Source organism: Astyanax mexicanus, chromosome 14, assembly GCF_023375975.1.
Source record: "Astyanax mexicanus isolate ESR-SI-001 chromosome 14, AstMex3_surface, whole genome shotgun sequence".
NCBI classification, from domain to species: Eukaryota; Metazoa; Chordata; class Actinopteri; order Characiformes; family Acestrorhamphidae; genus Astyanax; species Astyanax mexicanus.
In genome coordinates, this window is record NC_064421.1 from 22799967 (window position 1) to 22822542 (window position 22576).

Below are 22576 nucleotides of genomic sequence, written 5' to 3' on the forward strand. Positions count from 1 at the left end.
GACATACATTTGCAATGTCTATGAACCAAAATGCTATTATAATGTTATATTTTCATGTTGACCTATTTAAAGCAGGTCGAAAAGTTCCTGCACACTGTAAAATGTCAGTTGTGAGTTAGAGGGGGAGTTCAGCATGACTGGCTCATAAAGGCGTTTTCCTGTTTCATCAAAATCAAATATCAACTTCCACTAAAGAGCACGTGGTGTTGTAGGCTACACATCTATTGAGGTGAGTAAAAATACTAATTTCAGCTTAATGAATTTTAAGGTTTATAAAATATATTCTTTGTCAAATGTGTGTTAAATGCTTTGTTAATTGTATAAATCATGTGTACATTTGATATGTAAGCAGAATGCTATAACTTCATTGTAAAGTTATGAGAATGGTAGAGCAGCTTTTGACTGCTAAATACTAGATTAAAATCAACACCAGCATAAATCCCATATATTTTATAACAAGTTCGGTAACTGAAAGTGTTGTTTAGGCATGTATTGTAAACTGGACTAAAAATAAGAAAATGGATTGGGTATTTCTGACAAATGTAACCTGAAAATATTTCAGAGAATTCAGGATAGACTTAGCATGCACACTAAAAACAGAGGTAAAATATAAATACTTTTTTGTACTTAAAGGTACACTTTTCATAATTGTAGCAAAGGTATACTCAAAGGTAAAATCTTGGTCTTTACAAAGGTATAATCCGGGTCAGATGTGTTCCCTCTGAAGTATAAAGTCTTTCCTACAGCAGGAAATACATGTTTGTACCAGCTAAAAGGTACATTGGGTATTCTCTATCAAAGTACTTATAAACAATATATATTTTGTTTGTATATTTTTTATTTGAAAGCCAGACAATTAACACATATTCAGTTGATTATAATGTTTATAATCTTTACAGGTACCAAAAAACATGGGTATAAAATAGACTTTCACTGAAAGGTACTTTATTGAACCTCAATATAGGGTACAGCCCCAGCAACTACATGGATGGATAGATAGACAGACAGACAGATAGATAGACAGACATTTAGAAATATAAAATGTTTAGTGCTTCTGCTACTGAAAAGTTGGCGGGTTCCTTGATGACACACTTATATTAACGTTTGACCCCACTCACAGTAAAGATAACGTCTTAACTTTCATTATTACTCATTGCAGTTTTGGAGGGTTTTTCATTATTTCTTTACAAAAGCAACAATTTATTTAATATATTAACCAATTTTCAGTTTTAAAGCAGTACCCAGATATTAAACAACCAGAGGAAAGTGTCGTTGTCCTGAGATTAGTTTTAACTAAACTGTTGGGCTATCAGACCGGAGTAGAGATATTATGTACAGATTGAAAAACATCATTGTATATATTTATAAAATTTTATTTAATAATAATTGTATTATTTATTATTTCCAACGTCTTATACAATTACAATATTTTTTATGTCCAATTGTTATTATTTTCATGTTTATGGAATGTATTTTTAAACAGCCTTTTTATAAATACAATACATTGCTAAGGAAATATAGCATGGATACTCCCCCAAAACTTCCTCTTTGTTCATTTTGCTGACAGTCTGTCAGAGGCCACAGATATAGCTGCTATTCTCACCTTATGAGCCTGTGGACTGTTTCACTTAGTACAGCATTTTGGTGCAGTTAGTTAAACACAAAATATAACAACAATGTTCATAGGATTGTCTTATAATTGCCACATAGTTAATTTACTTGCCAACACAATAATATATAACCCAAAATCAGACAATTTGTGACAGTATGGAAAATGCAGCTTACTTTGACTTTTTAAATATTTAATTGCAGACAGTATGAACTAAAGATATTTCATGTTTTGTCTGATCAGCTTTATTTAATGTATTAATCCACATTAATTTCTGTATTTTAGTGGTAAGTGGTACACATTGTTCATTTTTAATAAAGTTAATTAAATTATTATTATTGTTTTTTTATTGTAGTTAAAATTCTGTTTTTTTTTCATCTATTCTTGCTTGGAAAGGTATGATTTGTCATATTATGCATTATTGCATGCATTACTGATTACATTGTTTTTAATGTTATACTGCTGTCCTTTGATCTTATTCAGATTTTTATAGATGGCATAATGTTTGCTTCCAGAGTTTGCTGTTATTTTTATAATTCTTCCTACTTTCTATCAGTGTGTCACTGGCTGAAATAAGACCAAAAATTCACAATTTCTCCTGGTATTTAATATAATATAATTTAATATAATAAAATAATTTACTCTTTCTCTTTGCTTCTTTTTGTGTCTTTCGTCTAGTGACCATGGCCATGACTAATGGAACCTTTTTACCAAACTCAACAGACAACTGCCTCCTTCCATATGACAGTGACCGACTTCCTCTCTTAATTGTGTACAGCATCGCCCTCATCATTGGTCTACCCGCCAACATTGTTACAGTCTATCTCACTTTTCTTCAGGTGCGCCGGCAGAACGTGTTGGGAATATACTTGCTGAGTTTGTCTGTGTGTGACCTCATGTATTTAGGTACACTGCCCATGTGGACCATATACATAAACAATGGCCACTGCTGGACCCTGGGCTCTTTGGCTTGTAAGGTCACAGGCTACATTTTCTTTAACAACATGTACATCAGCATCTTTCTCCTTTGCTGTGTCTCCCTGGACCGTTATGTGGCAGTAATTTATCCAATGGAGTCTCGAGTTCTGAGAAAGAAAAAACGTGCTATAATAGTCACCACAGTCATTGTGGCAGTAGTTGCACTGGGACACATTCCAGTATTTACCATGAAAGAGGGAGAAACTGAGAACAAGGAGCACAAGCGTTGTTTCGAGCCTGGAAAGACTAATCTGACTCTGACAGGCTTCAACTACTCCCGATTTGTGATTGGATTCTTTATACCACTGTGTGTTCTGGTAGTCACCAACCACGCTGTCCTTACCAGAGTAAAAGAAAGCACTGGCCTTGGGTCAGAACAGAAGATCAAAGTTCGTTATCTTGTTGTGGCAGTCATCTCAATTTTCCTGGTCTGCTTTACTCCATATCATGTCATCCTCTTGTTACGGGCTATCAGTTACCACTACTCAGGATGGGATTGTGGCTTTCAGCAAAAGCTTTACACTCCTTACACCATCTCTCTGGGCCTCTCAACTATTAACAGTGCCATGAACCCCCTTCTTTATGTCCTGGCCAGCGACAACATTCGCAAAGAGATCTGCAAAAGTGTCAGCAGCCTTTGCAGCGGCCGGTTCTTCAGAACTCATCTCAGAGACCACAGCCTCAGGAACTCTTCAGGTGGACGCAGTAAAGATGCAAGCAGAACTGACAGGAAGACTCAGCACTGACAAGAAATGGTAAATATAAAAATTCATCTTCTTTGTTTGAAGAATTTTTTTAACGTTGCTTTTTTCATGTCTAATTTTATTTTACAGCCCTTCCCTCTTTGTGGTGGCCAAAAAAAAATACAGTACAAAGCCAAAACCAAGAGCAAAAAAAAATGTCTATGTCACTTTGAGCCTAAAGGGTCATGACATTTTCTCTGAGGGGTTGCATGGGTGATGCTATTTAAATGGCATTTTCTGCGCAAACCACCAGACATTATCCAGAGTTAATAATGTTTTATTTGCAGCTCTACTTGAGTTTTGGACTGAAGTTGATTCAGGTTCACTCATGTGTATCGCAGGTCTGCACAAACGGGTTGGCTTAAACAATCTAACCTACACTTTAATGGTCTAGGTGGTTAAAAAGCTGGTCACCCAGAAGAAAACATTACCTATTATGGTTAAACTGGTTAAGCAGCTTACCTCCTTAACAGCACAGGATGTGCTACTGAAGGTTACGTTGGTATTTTACCACAACCAACTTAAGCTGTTTTTAAAAAAAAAAAAAAAAAAAAAAACAATAAATAAATAAAATTAACAGTTTTTAAACAGCTTTGTATATCTGTAACCACATAAGGTTTATTTTAAAAATGATATAGTTATTCTGTTAATGAAAGGATAATTAACAGTACTTTTAGAATTGACAGTTACATACATTTACTTTGATTTTATGTTATAGTTTTGCACTCAAACTCTATAGAAACATAAATAAGGGCTACTACTTTTACTGAAATAGTATTTACAGGAACTGTGTCTGGCATTTGCTCTTGTCAGACATATTATATCCACACTAAACAGTCCCAAATCTCCAGATTTAGTACAGTAAATGAGCCATTTGCCATCAGGTGAGTGTCTGACCAATATATAAATATAAAAGCTACAGCCTACATGTTCTCTGGGAGAACATCATATTTTAAAGGTGTTTGATTATATGATAATAAAGATTGCAATATTTAAAGAGAAAGAAGAAGCTTTAAGAAGAAAGAAGAAGTCCATGTAAGAAGATTTTATTCAAAGACAATTAGTATCATGTTATTACATGTTATTAGTCTATTTATTATGTATGTTCTACACAATGTAAAAAATAACAAATATCAGATTCAAATTACATCAAAAAGTGAAAAATGTAAAAACAGAAAGATACTGTAGAAGGTTTGATTTTAAAATAGCTGTTTGACATAGCTGATATGTAGAACACGTGGCTAGACTGGAAAAACTGACATCAAACCACATATTTTGTTACAGTCTAAGAAAAGGAAATGGTTAGAGGTTTGGAAGGTGCTGATAAGTACAGAGAAGAGAAGTTGGCTTTTTTCTTACAGGTGTGCTACCAGACACGTACACAGTCACAGTATGAGTCTGGACTGATACATTAAGAATTGCATTTTGAAACTATATTGTGACAACAGACAATAATGTCATATGAAATAATTCTACTTCTGTGTTGCTGACATCTACTTAACAACATGCTCAAGTCAATGTCTTTGTTGTTATTCTATCTGTGTACATGGTGAAAACAGATCTCTCTATTAGATGTGCAAATACAGAGCAAAGACAATACAATAAGTACAATAAATATGACAGACCTAGTTCATTACATTTACACACATTTCTTGAACTACACAGCTACATGTTTCTATGACATGGCTTGTGTAGGTGGTACTTGTACTTTTAGTTTGGTTATTGGTGGTACATGGTCCAAGAAGATTGGGAAACAATGTTTTGGGTGAAAGTTTTTGAATTTCATAGGTATGGCTTGTTAAGTCAATGAATATTCTATTTTTTTTTTCAGTGTTGATAACTGCAATTTGTTTTGTGCCAGTGTTGACACTGCACTTGCAACATTTTCCACCATTTTGTTTCTAATTTTGTTCCAGATGTGACAAGGTATATTTCCATTTTGCATTAAATTATGAGATAATACTGTCCATTAAAGCTACACTCAAGAATCAGTCAGGTCTAAAGTATGTATCTTGGATATTTGAGTGTACTCAACTTTGACAGTTTTATCTATACTACATATTTCATACCTTCATGTTAGTCTAAAAAATAAGTATGCAATTGAGACCATTGACACCCATGCACTGTTGTTTAACAGATTACTCTTAACTAACGAAACTCTATTTGTCACAGTTCCTGTGTGAAAATATGTGATTAGAAAGCCTCTTCCGTTCATCTCTGCTCTAGATGCGTTGTAGTCAAATGTTGATGGGTTCAAAAGGCAAAAAAAAGAAAGATGTAGACAGCTGATGAGAATAAAGATGTGATCACTGGTGTGCACATGTGATTGATATCTAACTGTGTCAGCGTCCTGCAGTCCCTGAAGTTCTGCTCATGTGTCTAGCAATGGCCATGTGTGTGCATGTCTACAGGCATATGCTGCAGAGGCATTTCTCTGAAACTATTTTGTTTGTTCAATAATTTAACATATTAGAATTAACATATTAGAATATGTTCAGAACAATGAGCAGTGTTACTTTTTAGCCACACAAACCCTTTTGTATTTAGGCCAAAAAGTTCAAAAAACTAAAAAGGTTTCAGCTGACCACAGCACCTTCTACCACGTTTGCTGTACAAACAGCACTTATCTTTCTTTCAACAGTGGCTTTCTTTTTGCCACTCTTCCATAAAGGCCAGATTTGTGGAGTGCACTACTTACAGTTGACATTCTTCCTCCTGAGCTGTGGATTTCTGCAGCTCCTCCAGATTGACCATGGGCCTCTTGACTGCTTCTCTGACCATTTTTTTCATTTTTGGATGATAATAACCTAATAACCTAATCCTGCTTGAAACTTCTCCACAACTTTATCACTGACCTGTCTGGTGAGGTCCTTGGTCTTCATGATGCTGTTTGTTTACTAGTGTCCTCTAACAAACCACTGAGGTCGATACAGAACAGCTGTATTTATACTGAGACTAAATCACATAAAGCTGCACTCTCTTACCTTATTCAGTGACTTCTAAAAGCAATTGACTGCACTGGATTTTATTTAAGGGTTCAGAGTAAAGAAGGCTGAATACTTTCGCATATCACACTTATCAGATTTTTAATTTATAAAAATCTTGAAAACAATGTACCATTTTCATTTTACTTTACAATTATGTGCTACTTTGTGTTGGTTTGTCACTTAATATATATATATATATATATATATATATATATATATGCAAGTCATGTTCAGTGGGGACGTGAAGTGCTGCAGAGTATGATCTACGTAATCTTCACACATAGACCAATAACTTCATCTTTCACATCCTATATATAACTGTAGGCGATAACTGTAGAATACAGTCAAATCAACAGGATGTGTATCTACTATCCATAAACAACCTCCACATATTATAGAAAAAAGTCAAGAAAGTTTTAGCACACCACAATACAGTAAATTAGTTTACGGTGACTGCATTTTGGTTTTTTAAAAAGGGGACACTGCTTGTTGTGGCTGATGGTTTTGTGGTTGCTGTTGTTGCATGGGTGCTTTGAGTAAGCCTAAGGTGAAGAATCATAACAGTCCTAAATCAGATAGGTATCCGATCTATGGACATGCGACATTAATGTAAATGGTCAAATCTGAATTCATGTGTCTTTTTGCTTTTAGGCACGCACTAAGTGCTTCTCTCTCGTACCCACACATCTCTTGGTGCAGCTGTGCCGCTATTGCTGCAAAAACAGCAAAAGCAAGGCATCTGCCCCTTTTTCGCCTCCTCGACCTGAGCATGTACTTCAGACCAGCTGTTTACTCTCCACTCGAGCGAAAGAGGCTCCACATATGAGCTGCTAACACATCCATTTCCCTTTATAAAGCTACGAGTCGTCTCTCAAATATGACGTTTTTGGTGTCGGTGAAGAAGGCAGCTTTTATACATGCATCAATGTGCAAATGTGAGACGGTTCAGGGAAAGATTAGTTCACATTACACACAGATACAGGTCACTTACATTTGGGAATGTGAACCATAAAGATATGAGCACCTATCCGATATGAGCAAAAAATCGGATTTGAGCAATGTGGCTTGTACTGTGAACGTAGCCAAAGTGACTCAAATCTGTTTTGAACAAAAAAAAAATTAAAATAGTATTTGCCATGTTCACACAGCCATGAAAAAATCAGATCTGAGCCACACTGAGCAAAAAATCAGATTTGAGTCACTTCAGCCTTTTTTCTTTTTTTTTGTAATTTTTTGTTGATAATTTCTGGAAAGAAAACAGATAAATTAAATGTATATTACTTAATTAAAACCAAATCGAAGCAATGCTGCATTTAAACCTAGCCTTTACTAAAGTTTACTAAATGCCTTTCCTTTTAAGCAGGAGAGGAAGGCGCACATTCAGAGCCTCGTGAATCCTGTTTACTGCCTACTTTAGGAACTCTAGGGCGTAAACAACTCACGCGCCCAGGGGCACGGACCAATAAGCGACCTCGGAGACGATTACGACCCCATAAACCCCGCCCCCTGTAATCCCAGCACTTGTACACAGACCAGCCCCAGCCTGGGAGCTCGTGAGTTCTGAGCGGTGGGTTGTGTGGGGCTACAGGCGGGATAGCTTCTGTTCTCTCTCTGATAACTGCGTTATTTATTCAGTGCTGAGATTTAAAAGAGGACGCGCTGATAAGAGAGGCTGGTTAAATATGAGGGAGGAGTCCAGGGGTGAGCGTGCTGCTCCTGTGGAGGATTTCTGTAAGGCTGCTGGCGGTGAGTGCAGTATGTGTGTGTGTGTGTGTGTGTGTGTGTGTGTGTGAGACTGTGGAAGTGCTGGGCTCTGTTAATAAGACGGGCTGTAGTGATTTTGCTGAGCCCTCTCACGCACTCGACGCGCGTCAGTCAGAGCTTTAAAGGTCACTTTAAAAGGTAGATAAGAAGAGAAGCTGTGTTACTCTATTGAGCTGTGTATTCAAACGCTTTAACACAATCCAGGTTGTAGTTTACTCAGAGGAAACACTATACCCTCCCAGTTTACATATTAAAAGACCATACTGATACCCAGGGATCCCAACTATTTGTTTTAAAATGAACATAATTGTTTTATTCTATAAACTACGGACAACATTTCTCCCTAATTCCAAATAATATTGTAATTTAAAGCATTTATTTGCAGAAAATGAGAAATGGCTGAAATAACAAAAAAGGTGCAGAACTTTCAGACCTCAAATAATGCAAAGAAAACAAGTTCATACACAAGTTTTAAGAGTTCAGAAATCAATATTTGGTGCAATAACCCTGGTTTTTAATCACAGTTTTCATGAATATTGGCATGTTCTCCTTCACCAGTTTTACGCACTGCTTTTGGATTACTTTATGCCACTCCTGGTGCAAAATTTCAAGCAGTTCAGCTTGGTTTGATGGCATGTGATCATCCATCTTCCTCTTGATTATATCCCAGAGAGATTCAATTTGGTAACATCAAAGAAACTCATCATTTTTAAGTGCTCTCTTATTTTTATTTGTTTTTCAGAGCTATAATGGGCCTGCTGATACCTTAAATTATCTAAAGCAGTGTTTCTCAAACTGTGGTTCAGGTAACACTGAACACAATCTATAAAGTTTCGGTCACCTGTTATATTCCTTACACCAGTCTCATGTGAGACTACCCACCTGGAACCCACCTAGCTCCTTTTCCCACCCATGTAAACATGTGGTACATGTGCCTTATTTTAGGAATCACAGTGCTAGTGTGTGTGCACCGCAGTCCTTATTTGTGTAACAAATTTGTCCATGTCAATTAGCAATTTGTTGCTAGCTAATTTTGCCCTGAAATACTACTACCTCAGTACACTGCATCTGTTCGTATTTTAGCAACTTAAACCTTTTTATGGCTAACCCTGATAAAGCTGACATGATACTACTAATGTATGTTGATAATTTACACTAGTCTAATTCATAGTAAGATTATCTAAACTTCTGAAATGCATATTTATTTTTCAGATTCATGTGCATCAGTGTCCCGTGCAACAGCAGCTTCTAGGAGAAGATGATGGTGGAAAATAAAGATGGCAAAAGCTGAAGCTCAGAAGACTTGTTACCTGCAAGAGAGGCAACAGATGCTTCGTCTGTGCCTGGATAAGCTACATGACAGCAGGATGCCCAGCCTCCATCGCTCTGTCCTCCTGGCCAACACCATGAGGCACATCCAGAGGGAGATGACACAGGAGAAGGGTGACCCACCAGCATATCTCTGCAGCACCACAATACCCCATTCTCAGGTGTTCACCCCTCTTTGCACACCTGAACCTCAAATTCAATCACTTGATTGTATTCCCACTTTAAGTGATATGGACCAAGGGTATGTGGATCTTACCTGTTCCAGGTGTGCAGAAGAGGTGGAAATGGAAATCGATGTGTCCTTTTTTCCTTCAGCTTTTGCCACTTCTTCATCTTCTACGCCTTTCACAGACAGCAGTCTGCTTGGTCTGACATCCCTTCTTGAAGCAGGCAACACTCTGGGCTATCTGACAGATTTGTCTTTAGATGATATCTTTGAGGACATCGATACGTCCATGTTTGACTCCTCTGAAGCAGCCTCAATAAGGACCTGTGTGCTCTGCAGTGTGAGCCACCTGCTTGCTGGGGATGAGGAAACCAAAGTTCTCTCAGATTGCCCCTCCACAAGCCCTCTGCAATGCAGCCATAATGACTTTAATGACCTGGATCACATTATGGAAGTGTTAGTGGGCCTGGTTTGACGTGGAAATAGTATTGAATAGTATGCAATCTTTTATTAGAGATGTGCAGATCTGATACTCAGTATTGGTATTGATCCAATACTGGATTAAGTATTGTGGAAAAACTATAATATATAAATATGATATATTTTGTAGAGTGTATAGGAATTACAATATTGACATTATGTCATTAAGATGGCTATGTTAAGCAATGTGCATTCAGCCCTATTCAGATGGGAATAGTTTTACCTGGAGGAGTTGGAGTAATGTATTTTGTCTGTAAAATTTCAAACTTCAAACTGTATATGAAATCTTGGTATAAATGACAGAGACTGAGGAGTCTCCTTCGGCTCATATTCTGGACTCCTCAAATATTTTACAATTTACAATGAATTTAAATGCCTCCTAGACTGACTCTATACCAAACTAATGAAAAGCTGAGAAAAACTCCTTTCCACGGGATATAATGGAATATCTCCTCACATGTTAATTACTATGAGATTAATGTAACATGAGGTTTTTTATGGCTTGTTTTTTTTAGAATGTAAAAAGAACATGTGGACAGAAATACAAATCACTGAGAAACTGGTAATAGTAACTTCACCCCATCTTCCCATGTAAAATTAATCCTGTCCAAATAGTTTAGTTAAGGAGAGGGGGAAAAAGTAAAAATTATATCTGATTGATCTTGGTATTGTTCGATACACAAGGTTGCAGTATCTGGATCTGTATTGGGCAATCCTTAACGTTTACATTACATTATGTGGAGAAAGAATTTTTTTTTTCTCTATAGCATACGTCTGAAGAATGCTTTTAACTGTGTAGTAAAAGTGTTAATTATTAAAGCATATGTTTTTTAATATATATAATGTATAGATATTTTAGATACATTTTTATAACCCATGATTTTAGATGTAATATAAATTATTTATGTTTATTTTGCAGTTTTTTTTTAAATATATATAACATTATATATATAATACATTAAAATCCTTTTGATTTATCTGCTTGATCTGCTTAACATGTATTTGCTGTTGTTAACACTAAAAAGCAAGTTGATGACATTAGGTGACATACAGTGCCTTAAAAAAGTATTCATACCCCTTGAATAGTTCCACATTCTTTTATATTACTTCCACAAACCTAAATTTATTTTTTTTGTATTTTAAGTGATAGAACAACAAAGAGGAGCATGTCATTGTAAATTAAAAAGAAAATAAAACAATTTTCATATTTTTTTAAATAAATAAAAACCTGAACGTGTTGTGTGGATTTGTATACAGTCCCCTTGTACTCTGATAAATAAAATCAGTGCGAACAATTGCCTTCAGAAGTTATCTATTTAATTAATAGATTCCACCTGTGTGTAATTTAGTCTCAGTATAATTACACCTGTTCTGTGCAGGAACTAGTGGTTTGTTAGAGAACACTAGTGAAAACCAAGGAACTCACCAGACAGGTCAGATGCTGAATCAGTGCAAAACTTAAATCCCAAGCTATGAACATGTGGGTCCCTGATGGACAGGACATTCATTTCTCAAGTTGTGCAGGCATTAAAAAATATGTGTGCCCCAGGAATATGTAATAGAATGCATCATCACCCATGGTGGACAGTGCAGTAGATTATAATGATTGTGACTAGTGTCTCTTTCTACAATTGCCAGTGTGAACAAACAACTTTGACAGAAACCACATCTACATTCAGTGCAGGAAGCCAGACATGAATATTAATCAGGTTAATAGAGCTTTCATTGGTTTTCATGACAAAAGTAAGGAAATGACACTGCAAGAAATATCCAAATGCAAAGTTTTATTAGAATTTTTGTAACATACAATGTAGTGTTTTTTTTTTTGCTTACAGATTTCCATTGCCTGTTTTACCCAGCAGGTGTTGCAAGAGACAAAGTGCTTAGATAAAAACAAGCCTGTTTAAGTAATTGATCACATCATCAGATTTTGTACATTTATTTTACCTTCAGTTCTTTTAATAAAGGATGCCCATTATTAATTTGTCCATAGTAGATATAAAAGTTCATAATTGCATAGTTTTATTCACAGATTTATCCTCACAAAACTTCCAGGCAGCAGTAACCATCACCCTCACGTATATTGACCTACCATACTTAAAATGGTTATAACTTAATACTTAAATACAGATCAGTGTTGCAGAAATATTACATATAACAGTCAAATCATTTCAAGTAAGGAAATACTTCTGCTCCTTCAGTTCTCAGTGATCGTCGACTGAAAAATCCTCAGTCAATTTTCTAAAACAAACAAACATTCAAATACAGTATCTTCAGATTTACATTTTTAACAATGGCAAAACATGTCAGCTTGTCATATACAGAAATAAGTGCAGGCAGCATTGCAAAAAAGTTATATGACTTGTTTGACTTGTTCTTAGCAAATCAGCTGCATACAGTATGGCCTCATGGAAGAAAACATTGGAAACTTATTCATAGATTCGTGCTTGTTATGAAACAAAAGCAATATTTTACATAATGCACACTTCATATCCATACACATTTTAGGTGTAGAAATAAAACATAATAAAAACCAGAAATTTTAGTAACATCCTTTTGGGTAGCAAGACAAGAATTTTGTGCATAGAAATGAAGCCTGAACTAGATTTATCTTTATGTGACTCTTCTTGAAATGGAGTAGTGGATGGATACATTTGATGTGCATTCAGGACATTCTCAGATCGTTGTAACAGCCTGTACAAGTAGCTTGTAACATTGTAAGTAGCTTGTAACATATCTGCAGTGTTTAATTCTTCAAAAATGCTTCATAAAAGCTTGTAACAAAATTACAATAGGAAAAGTAAGAATATAAGTACAAATTTAGCTTTTTTATTGTGTGAAAGCACAGCTTCCCTGAGCTAATACACTGAGTGCGTGGTGCAGTACAGTGTTTTATTGATTACAGCAGGACCTGCTTGTCCTAATGTGGTAGGAGATTCAAGCTGTTCTGGCTGAGCCACTGGCGGGAGATCTGGTAGAGGTATCCTGGTTTATTCTGGCACAGGGTGGGCACCATTAGCTACAATCACAAAAACAAGGTCACAGTGTGAGAGGTAGGCAAAGGAGATCCAAAAGCACTTATGTTTTTTTTTTTTTTTTTTTCAATGCACTAAAACAAAACAGACTCATACCTTAGTCTGGATGAGAGCAGCCGGAGAACTTTCCTGCTCTTCAAAATCCTGATCAGAAAAGTCTGTATTCTGTGAACATAAGACAGTAGGTTACAAATGCTTACTTTCTTGCCTGACGTGTACCCTTCAGTGAACATACAGTACCAGTCAAAAGGTTTGGTCACAGCTTAAGTTCAGTGTTTTTTCATTATTTAAAAATTTTCTTAATACTAAAGTCATCCAACCTTTGAAGAAAAACATATGAAATTATTTAGTAAACAAAAATATAAAGTGTCACCTGGAATAGCTTTTAGTTAACAGCTGTGCTGAACTTGTCAAGAGTTAATTACTTGAATTTCTTGCCCTGTTAATGTGTTTGAGAGCATCAGTTGGGTTGTAAAGAGGTGGAATAAGAGTTGTCTCTGTTGCACAGGATAAGTTCATTAGAACTTACCAGCCTTACCAGCCTCAGAATCCGCAAGTTTACAGCGATATGAAAAAACACTGAATAAAAAGAATACACTACTGCCACAAAATGATTTTTTTTATTGCATATGATATGATATATGATATGGCACACCCCTAACTGAGATATTAAAAAAATACAAGAATTTTATCAGATTTGTAACAAAAATGAATGATCCAGAATGTCATGATACTAATAATGCACTCCAAATATCTCCATATATCCAGGATTTAAGTAAAATAGATTATACTGGACAGATATAATCCATCTCTAGTAGATATATAATGGGAAATGAGAAGAGTGTGAGTTTTTCTTTTGCAAAAACAAAACAGCAAATAAGTAATACCCTGATGTGATAATTAGGGGTGGGTGATATGACACGACATTCAAAAATGTTTGCAACATTATTGCACACGATACAATATGGCACAGCCCTACTTCATATTTGAGTATTTTGGTTTGTTTAACACTTTTATTAAATGATTCCTTATGTATTCCTTCGTAGTCTGGATGACTACGAAGAAAAAAAAGAAAAAGACTGAATGAAAAATTGTTCAAACTTTTGACTGGTACTGTATATATATATAAAAAATTGTGTTCATATTTATAGAGAAAAAACCCAATATTTATCCACTAAATTCTACTTGGTCATCCACATTAATCCACATCTTATCTAAGATCATTATTTGTAACTATTACAGTCAGTCAACTGCTGAACAAACCTCTGTACTGTATATTATTTTATATTTTATTTTAAAAGATGTACATCTCTTCACTCACTTGGAAGATGTTTGGGTCTGAGTTTGTGAGATGGAGTGTGTTGATCAGCTGTTTGTAAGAGTGTAATCTGGGTTTGGGACCCGAGAGGCTCAGACAATCTGGTTCACACAGCAGCCGCTGGCACAGGTTGGCAGCCGCACTAGAGAGAGCAGAGAGCGAGAAAGTGAAAGACAGAGAGAGAGAGAGAGGCTACATATGTGTCAAAGGCAAAATAATTAGTAATAATAAGGATATTAATTAGGTTTCCTAAGCATATGTACTTTCAAATGTGTGTATCATCAACATAACTAATCAACATGCTCCACTCAAACCCAGAGGTCTAAGGGAAACAGGAGAGGGTGCCAAAACACAGAAAACAGTGCACACACGTCCTCCACAAATCAACCTTAACATGTGTTTGAACATATGGCTGCTTGTGTTGGCAGTGCCAACAGCCAGGTAAATGTCAGAGATAATTAACCACGAAAAAGTATCAAAGAAAGCTCTGCCAGACTGTGGTACAACATGCATTTTACTTGTTGACAGTACAATATTACTGTCATAACATCTTATACTTCATTACCTTAAAAAGCAGCTTTACAAAACAGTTGAAACCCCCCCCCCCAAAAAAAACAAGGATTAGTCATAACATTAACACCATTTCCTTGTTTCTACTCTACACTGCCCATTTTATCAGCTCCACTGACCATACACAGTAGCAGTTTAAAATACATAATTACAGACTGTAGGTCTTCTGTATCACTTCTGCATTCTTTAATCCTGTTCTTCAATGGTATTTGGTCCACACCAAAGCCAATATTATTTGGGTTATTTGGGTACTATTTGGCAAATGACACTGACAATGACAGGGGTGTGTTAATGTGTGTTGTGCTGGTACGAGTGGATCAGACAGCAGTGCTGCTGGAGTTTTTAAACACTGTGTTCACTCACTATTCACTCTATTAGACATTCCTTCTAAGCTGCTCCACCATGTAGAAAATCAGAAACAGACGCTCATCTGTTGTTGTACAGTTTCTTTTCTTCTGTTGGTTGTCCTCTAGTCCTTCATTTTTGGTCACAAGACACAGCCCACAGGACAACGTTTGCTGGTGTATTATTCTCAGTTCAGCAGTGACACAGAGCTATTTAAAAAAAAAAAACTCCAGCTGCACTGCTGTGTGATTCACTTGTACCAGTGAAACAAACACTATCACCATATCAGGTGTGACTGCAGTGCTGAGAATAATTCACCATCTAAATAATAATAGCTGCTCTGTGGTGGTCCTGTGGGGTCAAAGCAGGTTACCAAAATCTACAGAGAAACAGAAGAACTACATTCCATAATTATAGAACTACAAAGAGCTAAGAGCTAATTTAGTGCAGAATGAATGAGTGTACAGAAACAAGGAGGTGTTAATGAGTTAATGTGATGTCTGATGGCTTCAATTAGATGCATCTTTTTTTATTTATTAGGATATTTATCATTATAAATGTATAAATGTGAATTGTAATGAAAAATCATTTGATAATGTTTTGTTTTATTCAAATTTGGAAAAAATTAAATACAACAAAATAAAAAAGAGAAGTATAATGTTAATATATTTAAGGATTCTCTGCAGGTGTACCTTGATAGTGCTGCTGGTTGAGGAGGTGTAGATGCTGAGTTGAGCAGCAGTTGGGACAGTGGTGGGATCTCCATTACAGCCGTATCTTTTATGGTCTCCTCAGCATGGAAGCAGTCATAGAACACAGACGAGGATCTGAGCTTGTTACTTTTCTCCACCTGCCCAAATAGCAGCTTTAGTCACTTTACTGAGACAACATTTACACTCATTCAAACTTATAGGATATTTTGGTGTGGTGGACAATCCGACAAGCCATAATACATATCTAAGCTGAAGCAAGGGTGAGAACAGGACAAATACATGCTTATTATCATTCCAACCTCATAACATTTATATGCACAACTCAGTAGGTATAATTGCAGTTGCATTTATGCTGTGTCAACTTGTTTTCCTTTCCCTTTCTTTTCTTATTGACCAGTTTTAAAGGAAAATATAAAAGTTAAACAGCATATTTGTTTGTACACTGCCTGGCCTAAAAAGGTCTACACCTGAATGTAACGAAGTAGATGATCTGGAGTTGCTGCAGTTGGTCAGGTCTAGGTTCAGCAACAGTATGTGCTCAAAAATGAGGTCAGCTGACTACTTGAATATACTGAATATAGACCAGGTTATTCCATCTATGGATTTTTTCTTCCCTGATGGCACAGGCATATTCCAAGATGACAATGCCAGGATTCTTTGGGCTGGAATTGTGAAAGAGTGGTTCAGGGAGCATGGGATCATAATTTTCACACATGGATTGTTCATCACAGGGTCCAGACCTTAACCTCATTGAGAATCTTTGGGATGTGCTTGAGAAGGCTTTGCGCAGTGGTCAGACACTACTATCATCAGTTGGTAAAAAAATTAATGCAACACTGGATTGAAATAAATCGTGTGATGTTGCAGAAGCTTATCGAAACAATGCCACAGCAAATGTGTGCCGCAATCAAAGCTAAAGGCGGTCCAACAAAATGCTTAAATTATGTGACCTTTTTTTTGTGGCGACTTTTTTTGGCCAGTGTAGCAGCAAAAAACTACTTTCTGGGAAAAGATATAGTGAAGCAATCCTGAGATTCATTACATTTTTGGTCTTATTATAGCTGGTCTACCCAGGTGTGCATATTAACTTAAGCCCTCCCCAAGAATTCCCCTATACATGGCAGAGTGTATTACAAAACATTCACATTAAAGTGACCATCCAAATATACCTCCACCTAAAAACTTCAGCAGCCAGGATCCACAGGGTTGGATCTAGTTTATCTAGGCTTGTTTTTTTTAAGTTGATGTGATTAAACTGCAGTGCTATTAGCTGGCCTTGGCAGGGCTGAAGACACAATGTTACCAGATACAGCATATGTGCTCAGAAGGTTTTGGAGAAGATAAATCTGTGATACTATTCTAGTTTTAAAAAAGTGCAGGGTACATTAGTAGTACTGATAAGAAATTCTAATTCTAACAAAAATAGGTGACTTCGTAGAATATTAGGGACAAATTCTGTCTCATTTTTAAATGAAAAGGCCTCTAAGGGGTGTTTGTGTCCATGTACAACACCAAATGATGGTACACAAAGATAACTTTCTGAATACTTTACAGCTTGTCTACTGGACAAACAGGTTTTACATCATGGTGGCAAAATTACCTTGTGTGTGTGACCAGAACGTCCCTCTTCTGGAGGCGATTCTGAGCTTGCAGGTTCTTTGTCTTTGCTGAGATTACTATTAAAAGTACTCCAGTCCCCAAAACTGTTGCTGCTGTCCTCCTGATTCCCATTCCAGTGTACAGGGCTGTAGGAGGACCAATCTGCAAAGCCCTCACAGCTGTGAAAGCCATCTTCACTGAGGTTTTCCAGTACGGCACACTCGCTCATCATATGGTTAGTGAGTTAATGAAAAGTTTTAATCCTCCAATACTTCTTTACTGTTTAAACAATATCTTGCTCATGAAAGACTGTCTGTTTCCAACCAAAGCTCCTCAGTAGACTGGTAGAGCCTGGTTCTTTCTGTTTGACCTATTTAGATAACTACTGCTCATCTCTTCTCTGTTCACACTGGGAGTGGATTAAGTGCTGTGTATCTGGTGTATCTCTTGTATCTGAGAAAAAGCAGGAAGTTTCCATTGTGCTTCAGCTGGGAGTCTGACAAAAAACACTTCCTTCCACTGGCTGGGTGAACCTCTGCATTGCCTCCTCTGGTGTCGAGGCTGGATTTCCAGGAATACAATCTCCTGTAGAGAATCTGGAGAGTCTGAAGGACATGACAGTTGTTGACAGTTAATGTTGGTAGTGTCAGCTTTGACTCGACAGCAGATATTAGTGATTAGTGATTAAGGTAACAATTATTAGAACAATATGAATCTAAACTAGTCTACCTGTCAAATGTAGCTAACTTAGCTAAGCTAGCTAGGTTACTACAATGAAGCTAAGCTGCTCCAATACCAAAACTGACAGCAATAAATATCTTCTGAATATCTTCCACAAAGACTGAGGAGAAAACAAAGTAACGTTAGCTAACAAAACAAGAAAAGCAGATAACGCTAGCTTTATAACTTTTACAGTTACAGCTATCTAGGTTAGCCTAGCTAAATCACGGAAACTGCCTGTCAACAAATTAACTTAGCTAGGTTGGCTAATTTAACTAACTAAGCTAGCTAAGGTTAATAACACAGGAGATAAGGCCATAACTGCTGGTGTCTTTCTACACTATAAAATCAGAACGTATAAAACCGATAAGGAAAAGAAAGAGTTAAACCCACTTCTTCTCTGTCGATGAGATCCACAGGTGTGTATCCAGTGTGTAGTATAGTACTGAACACAGAGCCGCTTCCGCCCTGCTGCTGCTGCTGCTTTAGCTCTGACGCAGAAACAGAGGGAGGAGGAGGAAAAACAGAGGGAGGAGGAGAAACAGATGGAGGAAGAGGAGTGTACCTGACCTGGCCTGACCTCCACACACACTCACACCCAACACAGGCATGACAGACACCCCTGCCTCACTGAACAGACACAAACATTTAAAAACTTTTAAAAGTCTTTTAAAATTGTTTAAATTCTTAATTTGTGTTGATTCTAGATTAAATATTATTACAAAGATGTATAGTAAAAAAAGTAGAACTAAGTTACTTGTACTGTGCTAGTTATGAACATATTTATGTTGTAAATACCAAGTACTTAAAAACTCAATAAACAAAGCTTAAAACATAAAATATGAAGTAATCCTCCTAAAATTTCCTGTTATTTAAATACATTTTTTCGAACAAATTGTAAATTTCACTTGTATTTGCGCTATAGTTCTTTTTGCTCACATGTACTAATTTTTGTTACAATATGTTTTTTTAATTGGTGCAAGCTGATTGGTCCAGTTGCAGCCTGAGTAGTGGGCGGGGCTATGAAATAGCGAGAGAGAGAGAGAAGAAAAAAAAAGAAAAAGAAAAAAAGACTAGATTCGTGCCCAAAGCATGTCCCTAACGGACAGTTAAACCTCCGGTGTGACACTTTAAATCGTGGTAAGTTGTATACAACAAGATGCACTAGTGTAAGCTTTTTCAACGTAAAAAAGCTATCCAAAATGACGAGTATTCAGTTGCTTAGCAACCATGCTAGCTATCTCAGTATGGTTAAAGTTCGCTGTGTAACGTTAGCTGCTTGTGTGTTGAAATACGGTTCAAGTTTGGGTAGCTAAGCATAATTGTGTAAGTTAATTACACAGTGTTTCTGGAAAACACAGTGAGCTGCACAGAGCTTTTAAAAATACACCAAAATGCTCCACTTATGGTGAAGGACCCACACCATTTTAATTTTTCCGAGTCAGTCGCTGATGTGGACACTGCACTGCATCAGTCAAATATTGGACTTCAATACTTGACAAAAGTATTAGCTTGAAATATAGCATCCTACAGCTAAACCACAGCAACACTGGTGAACTGCACTCTGGTTTATTATGTGTGCTTTTTACCTTGTACTTTCAGATTTTAGGGATTCCTGAAATACTTTATCCCTCGGGAACACCATCCCACAAAGAGAATAAATGTCCTTGATTCTACTCTGCACTTCAGTTAAAGCCAGGCGGACACTGTGCGATTTTAGCCCGATTTTAAGCCCGATCTGGTCGGATGCGACTGAATTTCATGATCGGGCCGAATTTTAGCTTGATCGTGCGTCGTTTGTCGTGCAGTGTGAGAGGGGAAGCGATGTCCGATTAATTGCCCATAGGAGCTGCGAATGAGCAGTCGGACGCGACCAGGGATTTCTGACATGCCAGAAATTTTGGTCGCTTGTCTCACAGTGTGAGCTGTTTTGCGGGCCGATTTCTTAACGTCACGACCTGTTTTCCCAAAAATCTGCACAGTAACTATAAATAATTATTAGTCATATTTATTTCTGTCAGTTATAAGGATTTATATTTATGTTCGGTACACAGACTTATAGCTTAATATAGCAGACACAGGCATTCTGCTGTTTAAGAATTTCAACAGATGCTTATTCTCAGTCAATAGCTGGAGTTTTTGAAAAGAAAAATTAAAAGAGAAAATATCTTTGACAAACATAAATTTATTTTATTTCACTTTGCTATTATATCTGAAAAATAAAGCACATTGTCAGCCTCTGGTGCTGCCCGTCAATTATATAAAACTTAAAACATGCACAGAAATATAAAGCTATATTTTATAATTCGTTTCTTTTCGCCAGGGCAAATTTATTAAAATTATAAATATGTTAATTTATTAATTAAAATCTCGTCCAGTGCTCCAGAATATTAGCCACGCAAAGCCAGCTTAGCGCAGCGCGTGGCATTGCGCGCGGCATTGCCCGCATAATAACCTCTGTCTTCTAAAATAAACGTTTTAATAAATAAGGTCGGAGAAGTGTAGTAAAATTAGTGCTATTAAACTTACTAAAGCTAATAAATGTACTGATAATTAATCAAGATAAATCAGACAAAATGCGCTGCGCCTCTCTCTCGCTCTCTTTCGCAGCGCGGAGCTGAATTCAGCGCGAGGCTACAGGAACTCAGTTCAGTTGAATAAAAATAAGTAAGGGCCTGTAAGTACAAGCAAAGGACCTGTAAGTAAATATAGTCAAATATAAAGTATAGTTTGAGGTTTTGGTGAGCTGTTTTCATGATTTGAAACTGAAACTAACTGAAACTTTGATTATTCTGGAGAAAGCCTGGGTTATTTTAAACGAATTTTTAATGAGTTTATATTTTATATTTTTTATTTATTAATTTAAATTATTTTTCTTCTTTTATTAATCAAATCATTAAATATATATCTTCATAAGATATAATTTTTTTCCCTTTTATGTCAATTTTTATGATCTTTTTTTAAGGTCCTATTTTTCCTTTTTTACGTATATATTTTATTCGTCTATAATAAATGTCAGTTTTTATTCCTATTTTTTATATATATTATTAATCCCTTTTAAACTGTTAATGCTCAGCGGCACTGTAAATGAGGGTCCCTATCCAGTGTGAATAACCGATTGCTTGTTTAATATTCAGTGTTGCAAAACCAGTTTTTACATAAACAATAAACAGAATAAAAAATACAATTATTTTATTTTATTTAAGCTGCTGGTGTTTCTTTCGCAGCCTGACGCGCAGTCATTTTTCTATGCGCTCTCCTTCTGTAAAACGGACAACCCGTAGAGTCCACGTCGCCTCAGCCACCTGCGAGTCCATGTACGTTTCTTCCGTGGACTTTCAGCGCACAACAGGGCACAAATAAGCAAAGCTAGCGCTTTCTTTTGCAAGGCGTTGTGTTGAAGCGAGAGTTTGTACGCAAAGAAAGCTCCGCCTACGGGCTGCGTTTAGACGTGCAGTGTAAGCTCCCCCGTCGCAGCAGGTCAGTCGGACCGTACAGTATGTGCAGATGAATCGCAGGCGTTGTTCATACACGACAAACGATTCAAACGTGCTGTTTGAGCTCTCCAGAACGCATCCGATTAAAAAAATCGCACAGTGTCCGCCTGGCTTAAGCCCTACTCCCTTGGGGGGACATTTGATTGGACATATCTTTGCTTAGCTGGAACTCTGTTTTGCACTTTCATAAACTGCAGTCTGGTTCCCCCACAATATACCATTCACCCACCAGCTCTGTTCTCATCTCCAAACGGTTGGTTGTTCTGTGTAAAATATGTTCTCTTTATTAGAAAGGGTGACATGTATTAGATAATGTTTGAGACAGAAATCTGTGTTATATTTATAAACACCATCTTCTCCACAGTTTTTTTTTTTTTAAATCAAACCATTCAAATTTGTTCTCTTTATTTGAAAGGGTGACATTTATTAGATAATGTTTGAGACAGAAATCTTTGTTATATTTATAACACCATCTTCTCCAGTTTATTTATTTTTTAATCAAACCAAATCACATATCAGAGCCTCTTTCCCTTAAACATGTGGAATGCTTGCTTGCTGTGTAGTCTCTGTGTTTCTGTTTATACAAGTTAAAAGCCTTCAAATCAGGCATATGGTCACCCTACATTAAGATGAATGAACACCAATTCACAGTTTTAGCACACCAAGGATAATGCTTTACTCTTTCTCTCTCTAGTATCAATTTTACTGATGAAGCATTAAGTA

General features: G+C 36.6%; 2 protein-coding genes and 1 pseudogene across 3 annotated transcripts; 2 read left to right on the top strand and 1 right to left on the bottom strand.

The window, feature by feature from the left end:
• The first annotated feature begins 32 nt into the window (after positions 1-32).
• On the top strand, positions 33-9402 carry gpr132a (G protein-coupled receptor 132a). 2 transcript variants are annotated; one of them, XM_007252536.4, is made up of 3 exons: positions 33-229; positions 2288-3342; positions 9294-9402. In XM_007252536.4, exon 2 carries the CDS (start codon positions 2293-2295, stop codon positions 3331-3333), a length of 1041 nt encoding a protein of 346 aa, XP_007252598.3. In that variant the 5' UTR covers positions 33-229; positions 2288-2292; the 3' UTR covers positions 3334-3342; positions 9294-9402. The 2 variants fall into 2 exon arrangements, with proteins under 2 accessions (XP_007252598.3, XP_049320037.1); XM_049464080.1 differs by lacking the exon at positions 33-229 and having other exon boundaries at positions 2088-3342.
• On the top strand, positions 9298-10569 carry LOC103037952 (SERTA domain-containing protein 2-like; annotated as a pseudogene).
• A 1256-nt stretch (positions 10570-11825) lies between these two features.
• si:dkey-229e3.2 (uncharacterized) lies at positions 11826-18879 on the bottom strand. The gene is made up of 6 exons (XM_007252537.4): positions 18750-18879; positions 17638-18241; positions 16017-16174; positions 14413-14551; positions 13188-13256; positions 11826-13075 (listed from the first exon to the last, which is right to left on the bottom strand). The coding sequence occupies exons 2-6, from the start codon at positions 17866-17868 to the stop codon at positions 12977-12979; spliced, it is 696 nt and encodes a 231-aa protein (XP_007252599.3). The 5' UTR covers positions 17869-18241; positions 18750-18879; the 3' UTR covers positions 11826-12976.
• Between the last annotated feature and the right edge of the window lie 3697 nt (positions 18880-22576).